Genomic DNA, 20,572 nt, shown 5'->3' with positions numbered 1-20,572 from the left:
TATGCTTCAGACCAGCAGCCTCTACTGCCATTTCACAGTTTTTTCTCCTAGAAACTAAGAGTAGGAGAAATTGCCTGGCAGAGTTGCTCCATAAATCTTGGTGAATGTCTTGTTGTGCGGTAGGGAAGAGAGGATTGGCTTGTGTAGCACATGAGGTGCCTTTCTGAAGTCCGCCTTCAACCTGAGTGACCAGTCTAAGCTAGTGTGTATGTGTGTGTACTGGGAGAATGACCGTGCATGGTCTGTGACAGAGGTGATTCAGATCTATGAAATGCAGTTGCCTTCTGTGTACATCTGAAATCTCCAAAGAAAATTAAACGTGTAGGACTAATTGTTCTTACCAAACTTTCCTGACTGCTCCAGAAAGCATTTTTTACCTGAAACATCGGTGTCTGGGGTTTTAATAATATGGAGAACGCCAAAGAGTAACTTTGCTTATAGGCTTTCGGTGGCAATTCTGAACGTTTTGATTCAAGAGCTCTCTTCTTGAATTTGCATTTGATTCTGTAACAAAGGGCACATGGTGGGGAGAGACAATAAAATGCCAAAAGGCCAGAAGTGTCAAGTTCCCTGTGAAGAAGACAAGGCCTAGCAGTTCACCTGTTCTTAGAAAAACATCACGGTGAAGATTTTGCTGAGATGGATCTTACGTGGATCATCTTCATCCACACTGCGCTCAGCAAAGTAGAACTATCAGTTGTGACTTGGAAAGGAGAGGAGATATTTTAACACGTCTGTTTCAAAACTTTGATGCCTTCTTTTAAACAGAAATGGACTTCATTGCTCTTTTGCCTTTTAATTAGCTTATTTACTGATCATCACTTCTGTTTTTTTCTCTTAGTACACCATTATCATGAACCAGAAAGATCTTTGAAATTATAGTTCTAGATCCATGTTCACATGATCAATAGATGTAAAAGAATATTCTGACGCAAGAGCAACACAGAAGGATGTGCCTGAGGAGAATAAAAACAGCACAGGAGAGAACTGCATGACCCTATCCAGACAAAAGTGAGCATGGGTCAAAAAAAAGTACAGAAAAGGAGAAAGAGATTTTTAAGGTTTGTTCAACACTGAAAAGCTCTTCCATTATAACCCTTTTATGACCTAAACCAAAAACAAACAAAAACTTTGTAATTAATTTGCTGGTAGAATACCACTCACACAGATATTCCAGTCTTGCAAAAAGGCATTGTGCAAGGCTAATTTAGTTTACTCTCCAAAAAGTAAAGGAACCAGCAAAATCAGTATAACTTCAGCCACACTTTAGTTATACCAACTTAACTGAAATGAAGTGACCTCTCTGTGTGGCCAAGCATGATGGAAATAAACAAGATTCAGTACTCAATGCTGAGCCAGGTATACACTTTACAAGCACTATTGGGAAGAGGTCTATAAATCCTGGTTAAGATTATCTGCAAAATTCTCTATGTTTAAGATACTCTTTAAATCAAAGGAATTCTCAAACACTAAATCAGAGAATTACTAATATAGAACATTTTCATCTGCAAACATTCCTATTTCCAAAAATTCCTATTCACACACTGCAGAACAGCTACACAATGCATAGAGAACTCACCTTGGTGAGTTCTTTTGCATGCTCTCCTCCTTGTATTTTTTTTTTTTAAATGTTTGGACTCCATCAGTTATTACAAGGGAAGCACAAAAACTCCCTCTTTGCTAGGAAAGGTTAACAATTTTGAAAGATATGTTTTGAAATATCAAGTTCATTTTGCAGAAAACAGATTATGTTCGTATCATTTTTAAGTTTGTGCTTCAACTGTGTTAATTTTGGACGTTGAAGTTTTCCTTAAAAATCTACATGGTTCACTTTTAATAGGTTTTCACCCTAAGTAACTTTATCACTCAGTTCAAGAGGAGGTTAGCTTAGAAGTTCTACAAAACAAAACTGAAGGGTACAGTAATACGCCACAGGCTAAGCTAAAATATTTCCAGAAGACGGACTACCAGCTCTTTTACTGTTCAGTATTTCCAATTAACTCAGGATTAAGAACAGTATGCATTGTTCTTTCCTCTCAACATTTACAAGGAAAACAAGGGTTCAGCTACCGCAAAATATTCTGTCACCATCTGTCTGTAAAAGCCAATTCTCACTTCTCTACATGTGTTTATTTTGTTTTTATGTTTCCTAAGACCTTCTGAATCTGAAGCATTTGACAATTATGGGCAGACAGTGTTTGATCCAGCATAAATTGTACATGTTGTGGGTAGAGCACAAGAAGCTCAACCCAACCCTGGATCATGCACACAGAAACTGTGTCAACATCTCAATTCAGCTCTCTGAGCAGGGCTGAGGGGAACAGAGAGGCACAACCCGAATGAACCCTTACGGCCAGAAGAACTGGCCAACAGAAATCTGGTGTGAGTCCTGTTAAACTGTGGAAAAGGGGTTACCTTGCCCAGCAAGCCCCCAGCATCCAACAGGAATTTTGCTTTAGTCACAGACTTGCCACTGAGAGATATCACTTCTTTACAGCCACATAATCTAAACATAAATCTGGCCCTTGTTTTTTCCCCTTTCACGGTCTTTTTGTATTAAGTATCTGGAACCGGTGTCTCATTCTTTTCATGGTGAGGTCATGGCAGTCAGGACAGAGCTAAAATTACCAGACTTTGACTCTACTCCTGGCTCTGTTTGTTAGCCTTTTGTTCCCATGACTGAAGCCTGTCAATCGTGTGCAAGAGCAGAGGGGCATTATAAAACAGAATTAGTAAAGACTTCAGGCTTTCTGATTAGGCATATAATGTTCAAAGGTTCAAATACTTTTAAAGATATAATCAGTAGTATATTTCAGCTCACTTCATTAATTTTCATATTAAACTTTGCTACAATGCATTCCATATGCTCAAGAACTAGTCAAAAGACAGGAAACATTATTTTAATTTTTTTTAATTCCAAACAGCAATAATACTCAAAAGAAATAGATCATAAAATAAGGATCCCACGTAATCTTCACCGGTAATATGGAGAAGCCTCCATGGCAGTGACATTAACGTTTTCAAATAAGAATATAAATTCCACGGAAAGAAATGCAAACAAAGAATGAACAGTAAGTTCGGATACAGTACATTAATATTGTGGTTCTTTGTTTTAACTACCTCCTTATCATAAGATAACATTGTGCAACACGGTTTCATTGAAAACCACGCTCTCTGACTAGCACCAGATGCATAACAATCCTCTGGCACGCCACTGTTGGTAAATGTCAAATGCAGATAACTACAAAATAACAAGCTTGATACAAATAGAAACAAGGCCATGTCCTACCACAGGAGAAAGGTCTCCGTTTGTTAAGTTAATAGTTTCTGCTAATGAGGCTGGTGCAAAAACTACAGCAATAAAAAAATATTTTCCATAGGATGAGCTATGAATCATCAGAGTATGGTCAACTAGTTAACAATTTTCTGCGTCTGGAAATAAGCTTATGATACATACATATGTTCTGAGGAAAACTGTACCATGTCTTTTGGAAATACGATACCCAAAACAGAAATTTAAATGAAGAAGCAGGAAAAGTAGTAAGCCTATAATTGATCTGAGGAGTTTCAAAATTTGTATCATTTATTATTTACTCTGAAAAGCTATAAATTTTAAAGTTTTTCTAGTATTTTATATATTCAAATAAATGTTTGTTACTGTAACCTTTTATTCTTAAATGTGACTATATTAAGATGATCAAACCCCAAGTTTAGGGAACCCAAAACAACACTAATACACGTTATCCTGTTCAAAATGCTATCTGCAGTCGTGGTCACTTCAGAAAAAGACAATTTCTCCCTTTGTTCACAAAGCTGAATTAAGTAATAGTAAAAGTATTATTTCCTGTAGATGCCCTAAAATGTAGAATTAACATATATTTAATGAGTATCCTATCAATCCCTCTTGGAGAACCAACAAATCAGGCACTGTCCTGGTTTCGCCTGGGATAGAGTTAATTTTCTTCCCAGTAGCTGGTATAGTGCTGTGGTTTGGATTTAGTATGAGAATAATGGTGATAACACACTGATGTTTGAGTTGTGCTAAGTAGTGCTTATACTACTCAAGGACTTTTCAGCTTCCCATGCTCTGCCAAGGGCACAAGAAGCTGGGAGGGGGCACAGCCAAGATAGTTGATCCAAACTGGCCAAAGGGCTATGCCATACCATATGGCGTCATGCTCAGTATAGAAACTGGGGGAGTTGGTTGGGGGACAGTGATCGCTGCTCAGGGACTGGCTGGGATCAGTCGGTGGGTGGTGAGCAGTTGTATCACTTGGTTTTTTTGTTTTTCCCTGGGTTTTGTTCCTCTCTCTCTCTCATTGTTTTCATTACAATTTATTATTATTATTATTATTATTATTATTATTATTATTGTTGTTGTTGTTGTTGTTGTTGCTGCTGCTGTTGTTATTGTTTTCATTTGATTTGATTTGATTATTTTATTTCAGTTGCTAAACTGTTCTTGTCTCAGCCCATGAGTGTTCTTATTTGTGCTTTTCATATTCTCTTCCCCATCCCACCGGGAGCGGGGAGGGTGAGCGAGCGGCTGTGTGATGCTTAGTTGCCGACTGAAGTTAAACCACAACAGACACCTAATGATTCATGTTGTAGGTTTTAATTTCTAACTCCAGGATAGCTAACTTATACTGAAGAAAAAAAAAAACACCACAGCAAACATTTTTAATATTATATTTCATATAAATTTTCCCATACAAACCTACAGTTCTGGAAGATTCTTTGACAATGGCTTGTGAAGAGCTATTAACACAAAATCATCCTTTTGAAAGAATGTAATTTACCTCCAAAACCTGGAAAGCTCAGTATCGGTTCTCTCAATGGTGCACACATACACCTCATGCTTGCAAGATTTCTCTTTTCTAATGGCACCTTTGCTGGGGCTACACATGTGGATTGTACCTTCTGTCTGACTTATTTAAAGACAAAGAGCTTAAAATCATTCCTTAGTTCTTCTGTCATTCAAAGCCTGAGGCAAATGAAGAATGTAAAAGCAAGATGGGAGGACAGATTATACAAAACATACCATAAATCTTTCAGAGACCACACAATGTTGAGTTAGCAACCATTGTCTCTTTTTTGAAGGACGCTTCAGTGCAGTTTCCTCCCATGCAACTGTCTCCTTCAGTCTAGTGAGAATTAAACATCTCAGCTGTATTAGTCATGCAGTACCTGAAATGCAGCTCTCCCAGCATCCCATCTGACAACTACATCAAAGGTATATTTGAGAAAGCATTGTTCTATTCTGCCACTTTGCAGATTTCCAGATACTGACACTTGTATCTTGATGTTCAAAAGAAAGGATATGCAAGTATTATGGTAGAAGAAACAAGTGGACTGCGTGACCCATTTATGAATTCTCTATTTGAGATAGCTTGACCCTTCTGTACATAAAAAAGCTTGGATACACTTAAAAATGGATAGGGAAAAAAACCTAGTATTTTCTTTTCTTTTAATGGATCTCCTGGAAAAAAGCTATGACTATTGAGAGATAATCAGAGATTAAATATTTAGATCTCTTTAGGCTGAATTTGACACAATATCTGAACACCACAGAGATTTTATAAACTATTATACAGAGAATTCTATGAACTATTATACACCGGTCAGCCATAATACCTGAAGAATCTGGCCATCTCCAAAATAAAATTAAAGAGGCATTTTGAAAGTGGATTGTAGGGAAATTCCTCTGCATCTCAGTAAGAATAAACAGAGAATGAAACCCATAAGAAGTTTCTGGCAAGCAGGTAACTATGAGGCAGTCTTTTGAGAAGCATCAACACTGTGGAGAAACAAAGACCAATCATGACTGATGACAGGCCTTAATCACGATAAACTGGACTTTTTGAAATCCGTGAAAGGGGCATCCATTTAGACAAATTGCTGGCCAAGGATCTCAGCACTGAGTTTTCCTGATCTATCTGACCTGGAAGATTATAGGCGAAGTCATTTCCTCTTCTTCCTTCAGGGAATCACCATTTCCTGGGTTTGTCAGTCTCTGTCCATGGTGCTCAGGCACGCCCCAGGCGCAGGGCTGGGACATCTGCGCAGCTTATCTGGTCATACTAAAACAAGCGTACCTGGACATTAGGCTCCCATGGATTCAGAGGTCGTTCAGAAGCTGAATTCACATTTCTAGTAGTCTGTCAGACAGGTCTGTATTAGCACATGTGTAACTTGGAGGAATTTTAATAGACCTTAGAAATGAAATATTGCATGCACAGCAGCATCAGTGCCTTTCTCCTCTGCTAGAAAGTTGTATAAATATGAAACATTGCCCTACATTTACTTACTAACATGTTACATTTCATGATCAGCTTACATCATTATTCTTTGTATGGGAGAACTATAACAGAGTTCAGCTGGACACCCTCTTCCACAAATCATTTATGAACTACAGGGATTCTCCAATGCATTCTCTAGGAGATTTTTCTGGCTCTGTTTCCAAATGTGCTTATTCAATTTCATCTACACATGCTATTTGTATGCCAGATGTATATTTACAAGACAGCTCTACCCCTTAATAAAATTATTAGCTCCAGTTAGTCTGCTCAGAGTATATTAATGTCTACATTTATGGTCAGAACCTGAAAAAGAAACCCAGCAACCATCATCCTTGAGAAGACACAGCTGGGGTTCCTCCATGAAAAGCTAAAAAAATATATATATAAGTTTTTGGCATCATGCCTTCCAAAACACTGGGCACCAGTTCTGGAATGCATGAAGGCAGTATAGTTCATTTTTTTAATGGCAAGGTCTCCAGCCAGTGTTAAGGAATTAGTTGTTCAGCAATAAATCCAGCTCGAGATTAAATTAACTTTAATTAAAACATACAAAACACACCAATCCTCAGTGAGTTATTATTGGGCTTGCAGAACGAAAAAAGAAGTTGGCAGGAATAACAATACTGATTTCATCAGATGCCATCTACATATTTAACTTTTAGAGGAAATATGTCTCAAGGGTCCTCCACCCCCCAAAAAACCAGCCCACCAAAACCCGCTTGAGCCAAAGTATTTCTTGTTCATGATAGGTCATAGGAAAGGCAGCAAATGTATAACACTACATATAAATTCTACATGAAGTATACCCATGTGCTAGCTGACTACAAAAAATACATTTTTTTTTAAATTACAAACACTGCCATAGTCCCGAATCTGATAAATTTGAAAGTATAAATCTTATACCCTCATGCTTCCACATGGGCAACTTTTGAGTATATGCAGTATAGCACATGGACAGATGTTTATTTCAAACAAATAGCATAATGTTTACAAATCCAGCCAAATACTAGGAACTTAGCAAGATAAAGATTGAATCCAGAAATACAATGACAGTATTTTAGTTTGAAAAAACCCACATATTTGTCTTAACTTATTAATAGATATCCCTCAGTTCAAAACTTCCCATTTTTTTTGAGCAGCTGCAGATATTGAAAGGAAACATAAACTTGGGAAGGAACCCCCTTGTGCCCTGTGTTCTGTTCCCTCTTATGACAGGCAAACATGTAATTTAGTACATCTCTGAATGGAATTATGTGATAAGGAGATACATCTTCTTATCCCAATATTTCAATGGAACAATTTCAGAACTACTTTCAATTTTAAGTCTAAACATATTCATGCTACTTTATACTCATTTGTTCATGTGCTGCAACTGTCTTAAAGCCTTTCCTGATAAGGAAAAACCCTCTCAGGTTTTAATTAACCTGTCCAAGCCATTTAAGTCTTCTCCCAAATATAATCTTTGTTTTTCTGATCCTTCTCCTAGCTTTTTCTTCTCCTACTGAAGTTTGAAATCATCTTCCATGAACACAGGCAACCAAAATTACACACTATGTTTCACATAAAGGATCAACAGTCAGCACTACCTGTGGTCGTCAGCTTCTTTGCAGCTCCTAACCCACCTAACAACCCATCTTTTTCAAATAGGCTAATTATTTTCTAGCAGATCATTAAAACTACCCCTAACTGAGAGCATCAGCAGAGTTCTCTTTATAATGCATATATAAATCTGAAGCAAAACCCACTAGCTGTCCTAGAGCCTTGCTTCAGAATTGGGTAGTAGAATCAATCACTCTGGTATCTTTTATTGCCATACATGCAAATATTATTTTATTATTATTAAAGGGAAATACACCACTATTGCTTGATCTGGTCCAGTCCCTCATCTGCAATGCAGACTTGTAACCTGGATACAACACTATACTCACTATGATCCAATCATAGAATATCATGCCAGATTTGACAGAATCATCAAAGGTACTTGTTACTGGATCTGCAATGTCACTTACCTATTCTTTCAGAATTCTGAGATTACAATTACCCATCTCAGCCCTTGATCTGAGTGTATTTCATTTTCTCTGTGTCCTAGTTTCAGCTGGGATAGAGTTAATTTTCTTCCTAGTAGCTGGTATAGTGCTGTGTTTTGGATTTAGGATGAGAATAATGGTGATAACACACTGATGTTTCAGTTGTTCTAAGTAGTGTTTATACACTAGTCAAGGACTTTTCAGCTTCCCCTGCTCTGCCAGGGGCACAAGAAGCTGGGAGGGGGCACAGCCAGGACAGCTGACCCCAACTGGCCAAAGGGCTATTCCATACCATATGGCGTCATGCTCAGTATAGAAATTGGGGGAGTTGGCTGGGGGGCAGCGATCGCTGCTCGGGGATGGGCTGGGCATTGGTCAGCGGGTGGTGAGCAGCTGTATCACTTGGTTTTTTTGTTTTTCCCTGGGTTTTGTTCCTCTCCCTCTCTCATTGTTTTCATTACAATTTTATTATTATTGTTGTTGTTGTTGTTGTTGTTATTTTGTTTCAATTATTAAACTGTTCCTATCTCAGCCCACGAATTTTCTTACTTTTGCTCTTCAGATTCTCTCCCCCCTCCCACCGGGAGGGGGGAAGCTGAGCCAGTAGCTGTGTGGTGCTTAGTTGCTGACTGAAGCTAAACCACGACACTGTGTTTAATCTCAGCTACATAACCATGCACTTGACCATTTCCCACATGGGCAAAGTCAACATCCTTTAGGAAGACCGAGACGAAGGACTGATTTTGTACTGAGAAACAGAAACAGAAACTACCATGTCTTTGTTTTGTCCTCTTTTTCTCTAAGGCTGAAAAAACATTTGTGGGTTTGGGTTTTTTTGGAAGGGTCTAACTCAATTGTGATATTGGACATTCATATTAGTAGCAAACAATTGAAACCTGTGTTCTTTGCACCATAAACTGTCAATGCAGTATTTCATGAGCCATTTCTGTGTTTCAAGCAAAAGCACTTTTGTGTTTCTAATTTTCCTCCCCATGTACTTTTCTATTACTGGGCAGTGTAAAGAGCTCCATGATGCTATAATGAAAAGTGCAGGGTGCAAGTATAATCATCACCTTGTGAATGACAAAACAGAAATTAAGTCATGCGTTTGTCTAAGCAGGAGTCTCTCTGGTCATCAATGGCTTGCAGAAGAGGATTACAATTATGAAAACCTCAAGCGAGATCTTGGAAGACGCATGGGGGGAAGGGTTGACATTGTCTGAAGTTAGGTACCTACTCGGAATTTACATCCAGAAAGAGTAAGGCAACTTCAGGTGTTAAGCAGAGCACTTAATTTTCACATTATATAATGTCCTAACCAAAATACTGCAGATACATTTGTGTCCCCTAACTATATAGAGAACTGATGTACATAAATAAAATATGTACACTAATACACATATTCAAGCAGACTAACTCTGGGGATAATTTCTCTGGTGATGAACTCAGGTGCACAACAGAGGATATATTTGTACAGACTTCTTCAGACTCAGGCTTACTTTTTTTACAGTCCATGACAGTCAGAGAAGCTTACTGATGGGTTGCAGCATTACCTACATGGCTTCTAGATGCCAGTCTTTGTGGACAGTATGCATAGTTCTGCCCAGAAAAAAACCACCAAAACAAACAAACCAACCAACCAACCACAAAGAAACACATTCTAAATAACAATCCAAAAGCTAATACTGAGATGTGATGTACCAACCAACATACGTTGCATAATTTAAATCCTGAGAGAAGGCTCAAAGCTGTTTGTTTGAAAAGACAAGATTGGATGAAGAAGGCTAGCAAAATGGATTAATAAGAGATGAATCAACAGCTTGGTAACGAATAAATGATGCCAGGAAAGATGACCTATGAAAGGCCTTGATGAATAATTTTCTTGGTGCAATAAAAAGTTACCACAGCCTGTGAAAATGAGCTAAGCAGATATGAAGGGATATGAAGGGTCTATAGCACATGTTCAGAAGCCTACAGAAAAAAACACGATGATGGCTTTATGAGGTTTAGCTACATGGAATGACTGCATCATAATGCATCTTCATATTACCATGCAAGGAAACTGAGAAAAATTCAGACACAGCTTGATCAAAGTATGCTTCTCATACAAGTAGGTGGTGTCCAGGTCACATGAAAAAGCCACAAAAAGAATTCTGGTGTTACCGTGGCAGGTCAATGGATGGGTTACAGGAAAGAAAACAGTATGACCTGCCTTTAACCATGTTGAACATGAACTGTTTATTACCCACAATGCCACAGAAATGATGGCTGAGACACATCTCACCTAAATTTTGATGTCTACATCATCAGTGTCTACACTAACAGCCAGTCCCCTGTTACACTCAATGGAAATCTTACCAGTATAATCAATCAGCCTTAACAAAGCAGATGATTAGATTTTGTCAAATGAATCACACCTGTGGTGGGTTGATCCTGGCCAGCAGCTAAGCACCCACCACTCACTCACTTCTCAAAGGATGGGGGAAAGAATCAGAAAAGCAAAAGTCAGAAAACTTGTGAGTCAAGTTAAAGACAGTTTAATAAATGAACAAAAGAAAAAGAAAAAAAATTATGTAAAGGCAGTCATTCACCATCTCCCACAAGCAGATTGAACACCATAAATTTCACTAACTCTTATCAACTAGATCTCCATTGGCTAGTAAGGAACGCAAGAGCGGCTTGCTGAGAACTAGATACCTACACTGCAGAACCTTTGTTTTATTAGCACAATTTCAATTTGGAGAAAAAAAACAGATTAGGTACTTATGAGACACCTACAAGGACCTAGCAATTGAATTTGTGTGTATGGGTGAGGAACACAGAATGAAACGGAAAGAAAAATCTTCATATGATGATTGTTGATGGGGTACTAATAAGTTTTAAAGGAAAAGGGAAGAGAGCAATGAAGTGCTAGTCCAGGAAGCAAACTAAGGATTTATTTGTTAATTTAGAGACATCTTGCTCTAGTCTATCAATAACAGATTTTTGAGAAACACAGAAGAATTAGGTAGTGATTACCAAAACATGAAAGCTCAAATTTCTTAACTGTCTGTGAAAGTATATAGCAAACTTCAAGACTGGATTACAAAGTTCATTTTAGATTCAAATGTTATTTTTCAACCTTAGGTATCAGAGTAAGAATAAGGATTCTATGTCTGAAAAATAAGGTGTTGAGCTCTGTATTATTAAGTGATAGTTGGAACTAATATTAAATGATAGCTGGAACTAATGAAGCTTAGTTTCTTTTACTGGTTTTGACTCATGGGTGACTGACTTTGCAGTCTGAGACAGTGCAAACTCCAACTGAATCTTTCCAGCAACTGGTGCATTTGAAAGGGCTTTTTTTTTTTTTTCCCTGCACAGATTATCTAATGCCTAACAAGGTATAAGTTTCTATTATCACTTTATAGAACTTGTAGGGTCTGTTTCCACTGGCCATTTTTATAGAATTTGTAGAAACATAATTATCTTTGACACTTTTTTCTCCATCTTCTGTGGAATTAGCTAGAGGACTCTAAAACCAGAGGACATACACAGAGACCATACAAGTATTGTCTCAATAGGTAAATAGGACAGAAGAGTTCAGCAGTGACTTTGGGACTCATGAATTAAGATTAACTTGGTATTTTTAGCAGACAATGAAACAACTGTAGGAACACTTGGAGAATGACTGCTTGGTTTCAGCAATGACTCCTTCCTCACAAATGCCAAGCAGCACATCATGATAATCTCATGCCTTTCCCTCCCATCTCCCTGTGCTCCTCGGTCTCCTCTCCCCCACCCCAGTACTGGATCCATTCATTGTACTGAATGCTACTGATCACTGGATGCACTCTGAATGGTCAAATATGACCTGGGCATAAACAGGTTCAAAAACATTTGAACAGCAGCATCAGAAGATTCACTCTCTGCAGAAATTATTACATACTTTCTTATGGATTATTTGATCATTATTATATTCTTTGTTGGATAACATTGTGAGAGAGGAAAGGTAACACCTTATGCACAGAGGCATATGGTATTACCTTAGCTCAGTGTTAGGCAAGGGAACACCTTACCTTCTAAAGATCCATTTCTTCCACACTGTACGTGGAAGTAAAGACAATTAAATACTCCGGTAGTATGCCTTTCTTGTAGACCATTCCTAGACTCTGTCACCATAGGACACAGTTTCTAGTTTATGTGTGTCATGATGGAAGACATTTAAACCTAAACTGATATATGAGCTCAAGTGTTTCAGTTTTCAAGTAGCTGACTTGAAGGTATCTTACAGCTATTTGAAGGCTTACGTCACATTTAGAAACTAATAATTTTGACCCTGAAAATCAGAAAATGAATGGTAGTAGCTCTTTAAAACTTTATGCAAAATAAAAGATGGCATACGAACAGCTTTCTGAACTATCCTATACCTTTATAAAAGACTTTTTGGGAGCAAACATTATCTGCATACATTCATTGCTGATATTTCTATTAATTTGCTCTTTTGTTTTCTCACTTATAAGGCAGACACCAAAGCCTGCTATTGCATAGGAATTCTCCAGGAACAATTTCTGAAAATTCTGTGAGGAGCAGTTATGAACATTGTCTTTGTTGCATTCACTATGACACACTAAGGACAGTGACTTTCCTCTTTCCTTCCTTTACCAAGGGAAACCAGCTATATCATCTAAAATTTAGATTAGAAGTTGGAACACGGACACATTACACCAGATCAGAGCAGTTGCCAACCTGAATAGTCTGAACATAGCCAATGCCAGATGAGTAAGAAATCCCACAGTAGGAAATTGTGAAAAACACAGCTCAGTTGGAAGCTCCTTCTTAATTATTCTCAAGCTACTGGACTTCTCTCTACTCTGGAGCATGCAGCTTTCATCACTCAGAAAACTGTTGCATATGAATACAACTGCAGACTGTTTCATATACTTCCATAACTCACGTTTATTTCCATATACCTGAATTTACTTAAACGTGTTGTTGCAACACCAAATGACACTGTGCTCTGCATGTCAGTTATCACTGCTTACTAATTTTTTCCTACCATTGTTAGAATTTCTGCCTATCATTTCATCACAAAACTTCTTGTTTTATTTTGTGGGTGGACGGAAACAGACACAATAAGACCTCTCAAAATTTGGGGTCTTTTCCCTTCATGCCATATAACAAGTGGGACTTTTTATTTTCTCACATACTCCTCTCTGTGAAAGCATTAAAGGATAGGCCTGGTAGTGGAAGGCTTACAACACTAGGAAAAGAGCTAATGCAAGCAGGGTCCAAATAAATATCTTGGGTTCAAACTTAAAGCACCACAAACGTGATAAAATGCTTTGGTATCTAACTCTCCTCCTTTTCCAACCCCTAAAGTCCTTCTGAAATCTTGAGAAGCAGTGAGGAGAGAGAAAGGAAAAACAGGTCAGCAGGAGGGAAGAGGTTCAGTGTATCCGATTTTAAACACCATAAAATAAGGGTAAGATTATTTCTAGAGTACTTAAAAATAATCTAGAAAAACAAAACCAATATTTTCTGTCTTCACTGGATCTTCTTAAATTTATCTGTTACATTAAATTACCTCTTGGTACAAGACTCAAACAAGAAAATCCTGGCTAAAACTACCAGCAGTGCAGAACTGCTGTTTAGCTTAATATTTTTGATGAATTTCAACATACTGTTATTAGCAGTATTTTAATTACAATTGTTGTATATGCACATACCAGTGAAATTAGATACTTCGCAGTGTTACAGTATTAAGGTTCTTAAAGTTAAATCATGCCAATGCAGATGTTCTTAATTACTTTAAAAGCACAAATACTTACACAAATCGGTTGTTTCAGCTCCAGCATAATTCAATTAAAGGAGTGCTTATAATTTAACAACATGAATGATAGTTAAGCATAGCTAATATGGGAAATTGTTAAGAAATAATATATATAGTTCACATAAGGGAAGGAGTTAAAGTCCATCTGAGGCAGATAAGAGGCTATGATTTGCCTGAGACAAACATAAAATATTGCCAAAAGAAGGTGACACTATCAAAGACACATCAAAAACCGACGAAAGCATTTCTTTCCCAGCAGCAATCACTTTACAAACCTGGATTGCTGGGACTTTAGGTTTCTGCAGGTCATTGTGCAGGCTTTTGTTTTGGGGAGTTTTTCCTTTTTCTTTTTCTTTTTTTTTTTTTTATTTTTTTTAAGCTGCCAGATGGAGTCTAGCTCCACCCCTACTTTGTATTGCTGCTTGAAAAGAGACATGGTAGGTAATGTAATACTGCATTAAATCAATACAGAAGCTGAAGTACGTAAGCCACAGATGCAGGCAGATTCTCTCCGTGGGTAATGTCTCTGGCAGGAGCACCCTTTATGCACAGAAAGTCGTTAATTTTTCCTGCTGTGCTCTGGGCTTCCACAGGTAATAGTATAATGCAAATGTTTCTTCCAGAACAGCATCCTTACAATGCAATTATCGTGTAGATATATTTTGTTTTCCACATGAAATAGGGGAAAAGGTGGTCATTTAACTGATAAAACATTGTATATAACCATATGCTGTGTGAATAGAGTTACTGCTCTCTTATCTTCTATATTAAGTCTTTGAAAAATTGTCAAAGGGATGGGATATATAGTGAAGTTCCAACTCACAGAAATTAGCTACAATAACACAAGGCATTCCTATCCACATTTGCACATCCACTATACACACATAAGAGTTAAGACTATACATGTTTTCTGTATATTTTTATTTAGATTAAATCAAGCAAATATAAGCATGTTTTGGGAGCAATAAAGCTCCCAAAGCTTTAAGATAATATTAAACAAGAAAGGAAAAAAAAAAAAAAGAAAAATAAGACCAGACCAATTCAGCATGACCAGATTTCAAAATATGAATCTGAAATGAGTTAACTGTACCTTGAGTCACCTGTTGGATGGCTAGCATCACCCCAGAAACTGTATCAGGAATCAAATTTTCCTTCCAGTTGTAGACAGGCACCCATTTCAAGATGGGCAGCCTTCTCATACACCAGAGTTTGACATCTTCAAGGCGAACAGCCTGGATCTTCCTCCAGACCACATTTCTTTTCCTTTTTGCCCCTGTCATCATTCCCACCCCCCAAAAGCAGTTCCTCTTTCAGAAGAGCGAACAGTTGAGGAATCACCCTGATCTGTGTCAGTCTCCAGTTTTCTTCTGAGATTTTGCAGTTCCAAAACTACAGAGAAAAAAAAATGAACAGAAGCACTTAAGATTTCTGCAGCTGCTCTCTAACTATACTCAATAAAAACACTTATTAAACGCTTCAATCATATAAACAGCTACATGAAATGCAAGAACCATTTATAGCAAAGATCACATTTTCTGCTCTTTGCAAAAATTTGGTCGAGTCTCACGTTAGTTTGTGATTCTTTCCAGTAACATCCCGCTTTATATTCCCTGTAATGCTTGTGCTTTTGGCCTCAGTCCAGTGGCAAAGTGAGGTATTACTGGGTGTGTGTACGATATAGGCTGGGCTATGCTAATATGAGTGGGAAGTGCCCAGCGGAGCAGGCATCTCCCTGCCAAGCCCAGGAGAGCAGCCTTGGCTCTCCTGCCGGGAGCTTTTCTGGCTGCGGTCGGAGGGCGTGAAGTCCTCGGTAACCCTGGTGGTAGCAAACTTGTTTGACTCCATCACTGTTTTGTCTCCTAAATGACAGTAAAAAGCTTACTTATGTAAAAAATTCAGAGCATCAGGTAGCAATAAGTCCTGCTGAAAATATATACAGATTCTCTCTGGAGGCTGAAGTCTCAGATTGAAGTGTAGCAAGCTCAAAGTGCAGTGAAGGACTGCAAGCTATCAGCTCCATCACTTGTCAGGAAAGCCGAAAACGCTTGTGACCATCGTTCTTCTCCACAGCTACTCCCTTCTGCTCTTAGTAGTCCACCCAGCAAAAGCTCTCTCAGTGAAGTCAGTTCACCAAGTAACTTTCGATCTTGTAACGACTCCATGCACCTTGTGCATGATACAAAGTGCTCAGATACAAAGTGATAAGAACATGGAAGAGGTTTAAATGTCAAGACATGTAAATGCCTTGTCCGATATGGAGCAAGGACACAGTGGCATTCCTCTTAAGTTTTTTGTATCTCTGGATGGCAAAGAAATTTAAGTTAAAGTGTAAGATCCCTCACATGGGTGAAGTGTCTTCCTGATCACTATTCTGCAATAGGTAATAAAAATAAATATATATTTTTAATATTTCAATTTCATTTATATAGATTAATTTACATTGTATTGTTTAGATTAAGATGAACAAAACTGAAGCATTGCCCACTCAAAACAACTTTAGAAAAATTAGACAGTTTCCAAATGCAATAGGGAGAAAAGCGCAAGGGCAAATGCACCACAGTTTATTCTAGTGGGTGACATTCAGGTGGTGTCCACTGTTGTGTCCCTTAGAAGTGCAAAGGGAAAAAAGAAAAAAAGAAATAGCAGGAAAAGATTGCCTCAGACAGACCTTCACTTTTAACTATTCCAGGCCTACTTATTTTTTGCTCTGCCCATCCTTTAACCATGTACACCTTTTAAACAACAGAAGGAACACACAAGACATTTACCTTATTTCTGTTCATCGGAATAAACCTCTAAGCATCAATTCCTTTTTTCTTTTTTCTTTTTTTGTGTTTTGGGGTTTTTTTTGTGTGTGTGTCCCTGCTTTTAGCTTGAAAGTGCAGTTGAAGGACTTCATAATCAAGGCTTTTATGGCTGCCAAGTGTTTCACAACACAGACCTTTCCCTACTTTCAATGATCAGAAGTGGACAGGAATCCTTCGAGCTATAGTGAGAGTTACTCAGCTGTCAGGGGCTGCTTAGTTTCAATAAAATGTTCAGTACCTCTAACTTTAATAGCATTTACTGGGGAAAAAAAATCAAAATACATTTCTACACATAGATATGTATGTATAAATATACCCAAATTCAGGTACTTGTGTAACAGAAACTAATCCCAAATTTTTAAAGAAAATCATGGCTCCCTAGAAGCTCTGAATATTCTGAAAAAGTAAAAAAAACCCCATTATGAAACCAAAGAACCATCACTAAACACACAAGAACATACTCTCCATTCTTCAAACTTCTTACATCAAAATGCTGAAGCTGTTTGAAAAAGTCTGTAATTGAGATTTTCCTACCTCATATTTGCAGAGTCAGTAAATTCAGACAGTTTTCATCAATCCCAGATTAGTATCTGAACTCCTAGGATTAGCCATATCAACAGACTTTTGTCCATCACCAATAACAAGGGATGGTTTCTCTCTGTGGGTGTGTGCATGCATGAGTGCAAACACCTTACAACTAATACTTGAAAATAAGCCCTGCTTGTTAGACACAGACAGAACTGCACGTGCAAAGTCCTTGGGATATTCATGCTGATGTGGAATTTGTGCAGAAATTCTGTTTTACTCCAACAATTTCTTTGATAAGTAAAAAAATTGCATCAACATTAAATCCGGAGTTGATAAACATCATCACTAGTCTTGAAAAAGTTCCTTGTTGCAACTTTGAAAAAGTTTCTTGAAAAAGTTCCTTAAAAAAGTTCCTTGTTGCAACTTTGAAATTAATAAAATACTCTTAGTTAACAATGACACAAAGCAACATATCATTTACAACACCCCAGACAAAGAAATCAAAATTTTTAAGGGAAAACAGATGTACAGATATGCGTAACAGCAAGCCTACATCTCATTACACAGTAGTCCAACATTTGAATCTTAAAGAAACATCAAAAAAAACTTTCCTAAAACATATTAATATCCTAACTGAAACACATACTGTATTCACACACGTCACGTTTAAACATTTTCCCATCAGGTGGCTTTCATTAACCTATAGGCCTACAATCTATAAACCCCCCAGACTATGCAGGCTTATCATACTTCAAACTGTATCATGAGGTGCATGAGCTACCAGGACTGTCAGACCCTCTCCTTTCCTGAAACAGGTGTATAAAACTTAGTTTTCTGGAACAACAAAGGATAAGCGTGAGGAACCTCTGTTTTTATGCATTTAAGTCAGTGCACTCACACACACAGTTGTAAAGTTAGATTGTTTACAATTAGCCCTTTTGATGAGCTTACATAAGTAAAACATATTTGGTTTTTTTCTGGAAAATACCCAATAGTATGACTCTAATAGTGTACATATGTACAATGCTAAAAAGAGAACTACCATAAGTCAATATTTAGAATGCAGATAGTACATAAAAGGAAAGAATTATTGCATCATAGGTCTGATCTGGTGGGCTTTTCAAACTTGGTTTATAATAGGTTCACTGAAAAATGAGGTAACCTCTGTGGGGACAATCTATATTTTCATCAGCTCCTCTAACATTTACATACATTGGATATTTGCATACATGGTGGATAAGTGGAGTTAAGAGGTTTGATTCTCTGTCTCTGGCCTCAAAGGATATAAAAAAAAAAAAAACCTTACTCCAACCTAGACCTCAAAAAGAAAAATTTCTGGCAAACTCTGGAACAGAAGTCCTAATCCCCACTTCATATGGAAGCAGCTTTTGCAGGAAATCACTGGACTCTTGCACGAGAACTCCTTTAAGTCTTCACATCAATTGACAGGAAAGTTCAAGAACAATAATTATGTTTCCATATGCTCACAGTTACAGTTAAATGAAGTTATTCATACCTTAGGCAAACATAGATGCCATGATGGAAATAACGTGCCTTGCTCTTTGTAAGTTTTCTCAGGAAGACAGATCACTTATTAAATATCTGCAAACATCCAATATTAAACAAGTTTGGACTAACTAAGCATGTATTCGTAGAATCACAGAATCACAGAATGGTTTGGGTTGGAAGGGACCTTAAAGATCATCTAGTTCCAGCCCCCCTGCCATGGTCAGGGACATCATCCACTAGATCAGGTTGCTCAAAGCCCCATCCAGCCTGGCCTTGAACGCTTCCAGGGATGGGGCATCCACAGCTTCTCTGGGCAACCTGTTCCGGTGTCTCACCACGCTCACAGTAAAGAATTTCTTCCTAATATCTAATCTAAATCTACCCTCTCTCAGTTTAAAACCATTACCCCTCATCCTATCACTGCACTCCCTGATAATAAGTCCCTCCCCATCTTTCCTGTAGGCCCCCTTTAAGTACTGAAAGGCTGCTAGAAGGTCTCCCCCGAGCTTCTCTTCTCTAGGCTAAACAAGCCCAACTCTCTCAGCCTGTCCTCATAGGAGAGGTGTTCCAGCTCCTGCTCATCTTCCTGGCCCTCCTCTGGACCAGCTCCAACAGCTCCATGTCCTTCTTGTGCTGAGGGCTCCAGAGCTGGATGCAGTACTCCAGGTGGGGTCTCACCAGAGTGGAGTAGAGGGGCAGAATCACCTCCCTCGACCTGCTGGCCACGCTTCTTTTGATGCAGCCCAGCATACGGTTGGCCTTCTGGGCTGCGAGCACACATTGCCGGCTCATATTCAGTTTTTCAGCCAGCAGTATCCCCAAGTCCTTCTCCACAGGGCTGCTCTCAATCCACTCATCGCCCAGCCTGTTTCAATGTTTGGGATTGCCCCAACCCAGGTGCAGGACCTTGCACTTGGCCTTGTTGAACTTCATGAGGTTCGCACAGGCCCACCTCTCTAGCCTGTTGAGGTCCCTCTGGATGACATCCCTTCCCTCTAGAGTATCACCTACACCACTCAGCTTGGTGCCATCCTGCTGTATTCCTGCTGATTTACATCATTTGTTCCTCAAGAACATCCAGTTCATCCAAGTGACTTCCCCGTGTTCTCTCATCTACCCTCACTGGGCAAGGGAAAGTACATGCTATCATTAATCCAAAGCTACGTGCATCTTTCTGGCTGGCTGGCCGCTGCCCAACTGAATGTATAACAATTGAGCTCTCCTCAACTTTTCTTCAGTGGTGTAACAGATTTCCATTCATCCTTGTCCCCTATCCTGACCAGCGTTTTCTATGGACTCGGTTACTTCTATCTTTCTGCCAAATGCAGATAAAAATGGCTAAAGGATTCAGAGGATACGAGATGAAAGACTTGAGAAAAAAAGAGAGGCAAAAACCTTGGTCACACAAAGATTTTGCCTTTAGGAGAGATAGCTAAAATTCCAAGAGAAATCATATGAAAAATTCCAAGTATGTTTGACAAAACACAGCTGGATGGGAATGAAAATCACATTGAACTAGGTACTACTACGAACAGACCGATCTCTCCAGTCCACACATCGCAGAACACAGCACATGAGAATATTATACAA

At 38.4% G+C, this 20,572-nt stretch overlaps 1 protein-coding gene across 1 annotated transcript in view; it reads right to left on the bottom strand.

Moving 5' to 3' along the window:
- SLC26A7 (solute carrier family 26 member 7) overlaps positions 1-15,463 on the bottom strand; it is a 68,660-nt gene extending 53,197 nt beyond the window's left edge. The window contains exon 1 of the mRNA XM_075495745.1: positions 15,229-15,463. Within this exon, the coding sequence (XP_075351860.1) occupies positions 15,229-15,421 (193 nt within the window). The 5' untranslated portion in view covers positions 15,422-15,463. The remainder of the gene's footprint in view (positions 1-15,228) is intronic.
- Between the last annotated feature and the right edge of the window lie 5,109 nt (positions 15,464-20,572).

The sequence above is a fragment of the Mycteria americana genome, chromosome 2 (assembly GCF_035582795.1).
Source record: "Mycteria americana isolate JAX WOST 10 ecotype Jacksonville Zoo and Gardens chromosome 2, USCA_MyAme_1.0, whole genome shotgun sequence".
Lineage (NCBI taxonomy): Eukaryota > Metazoa > Chordata > Aves > Ciconiiformes > Ciconiidae > Mycteria > Mycteria americana.
The sequence above is the reverse complement of the archived record's forward strand: the minus strand, read 5'-3'. Positions and strand labels throughout refer to the sequence as shown.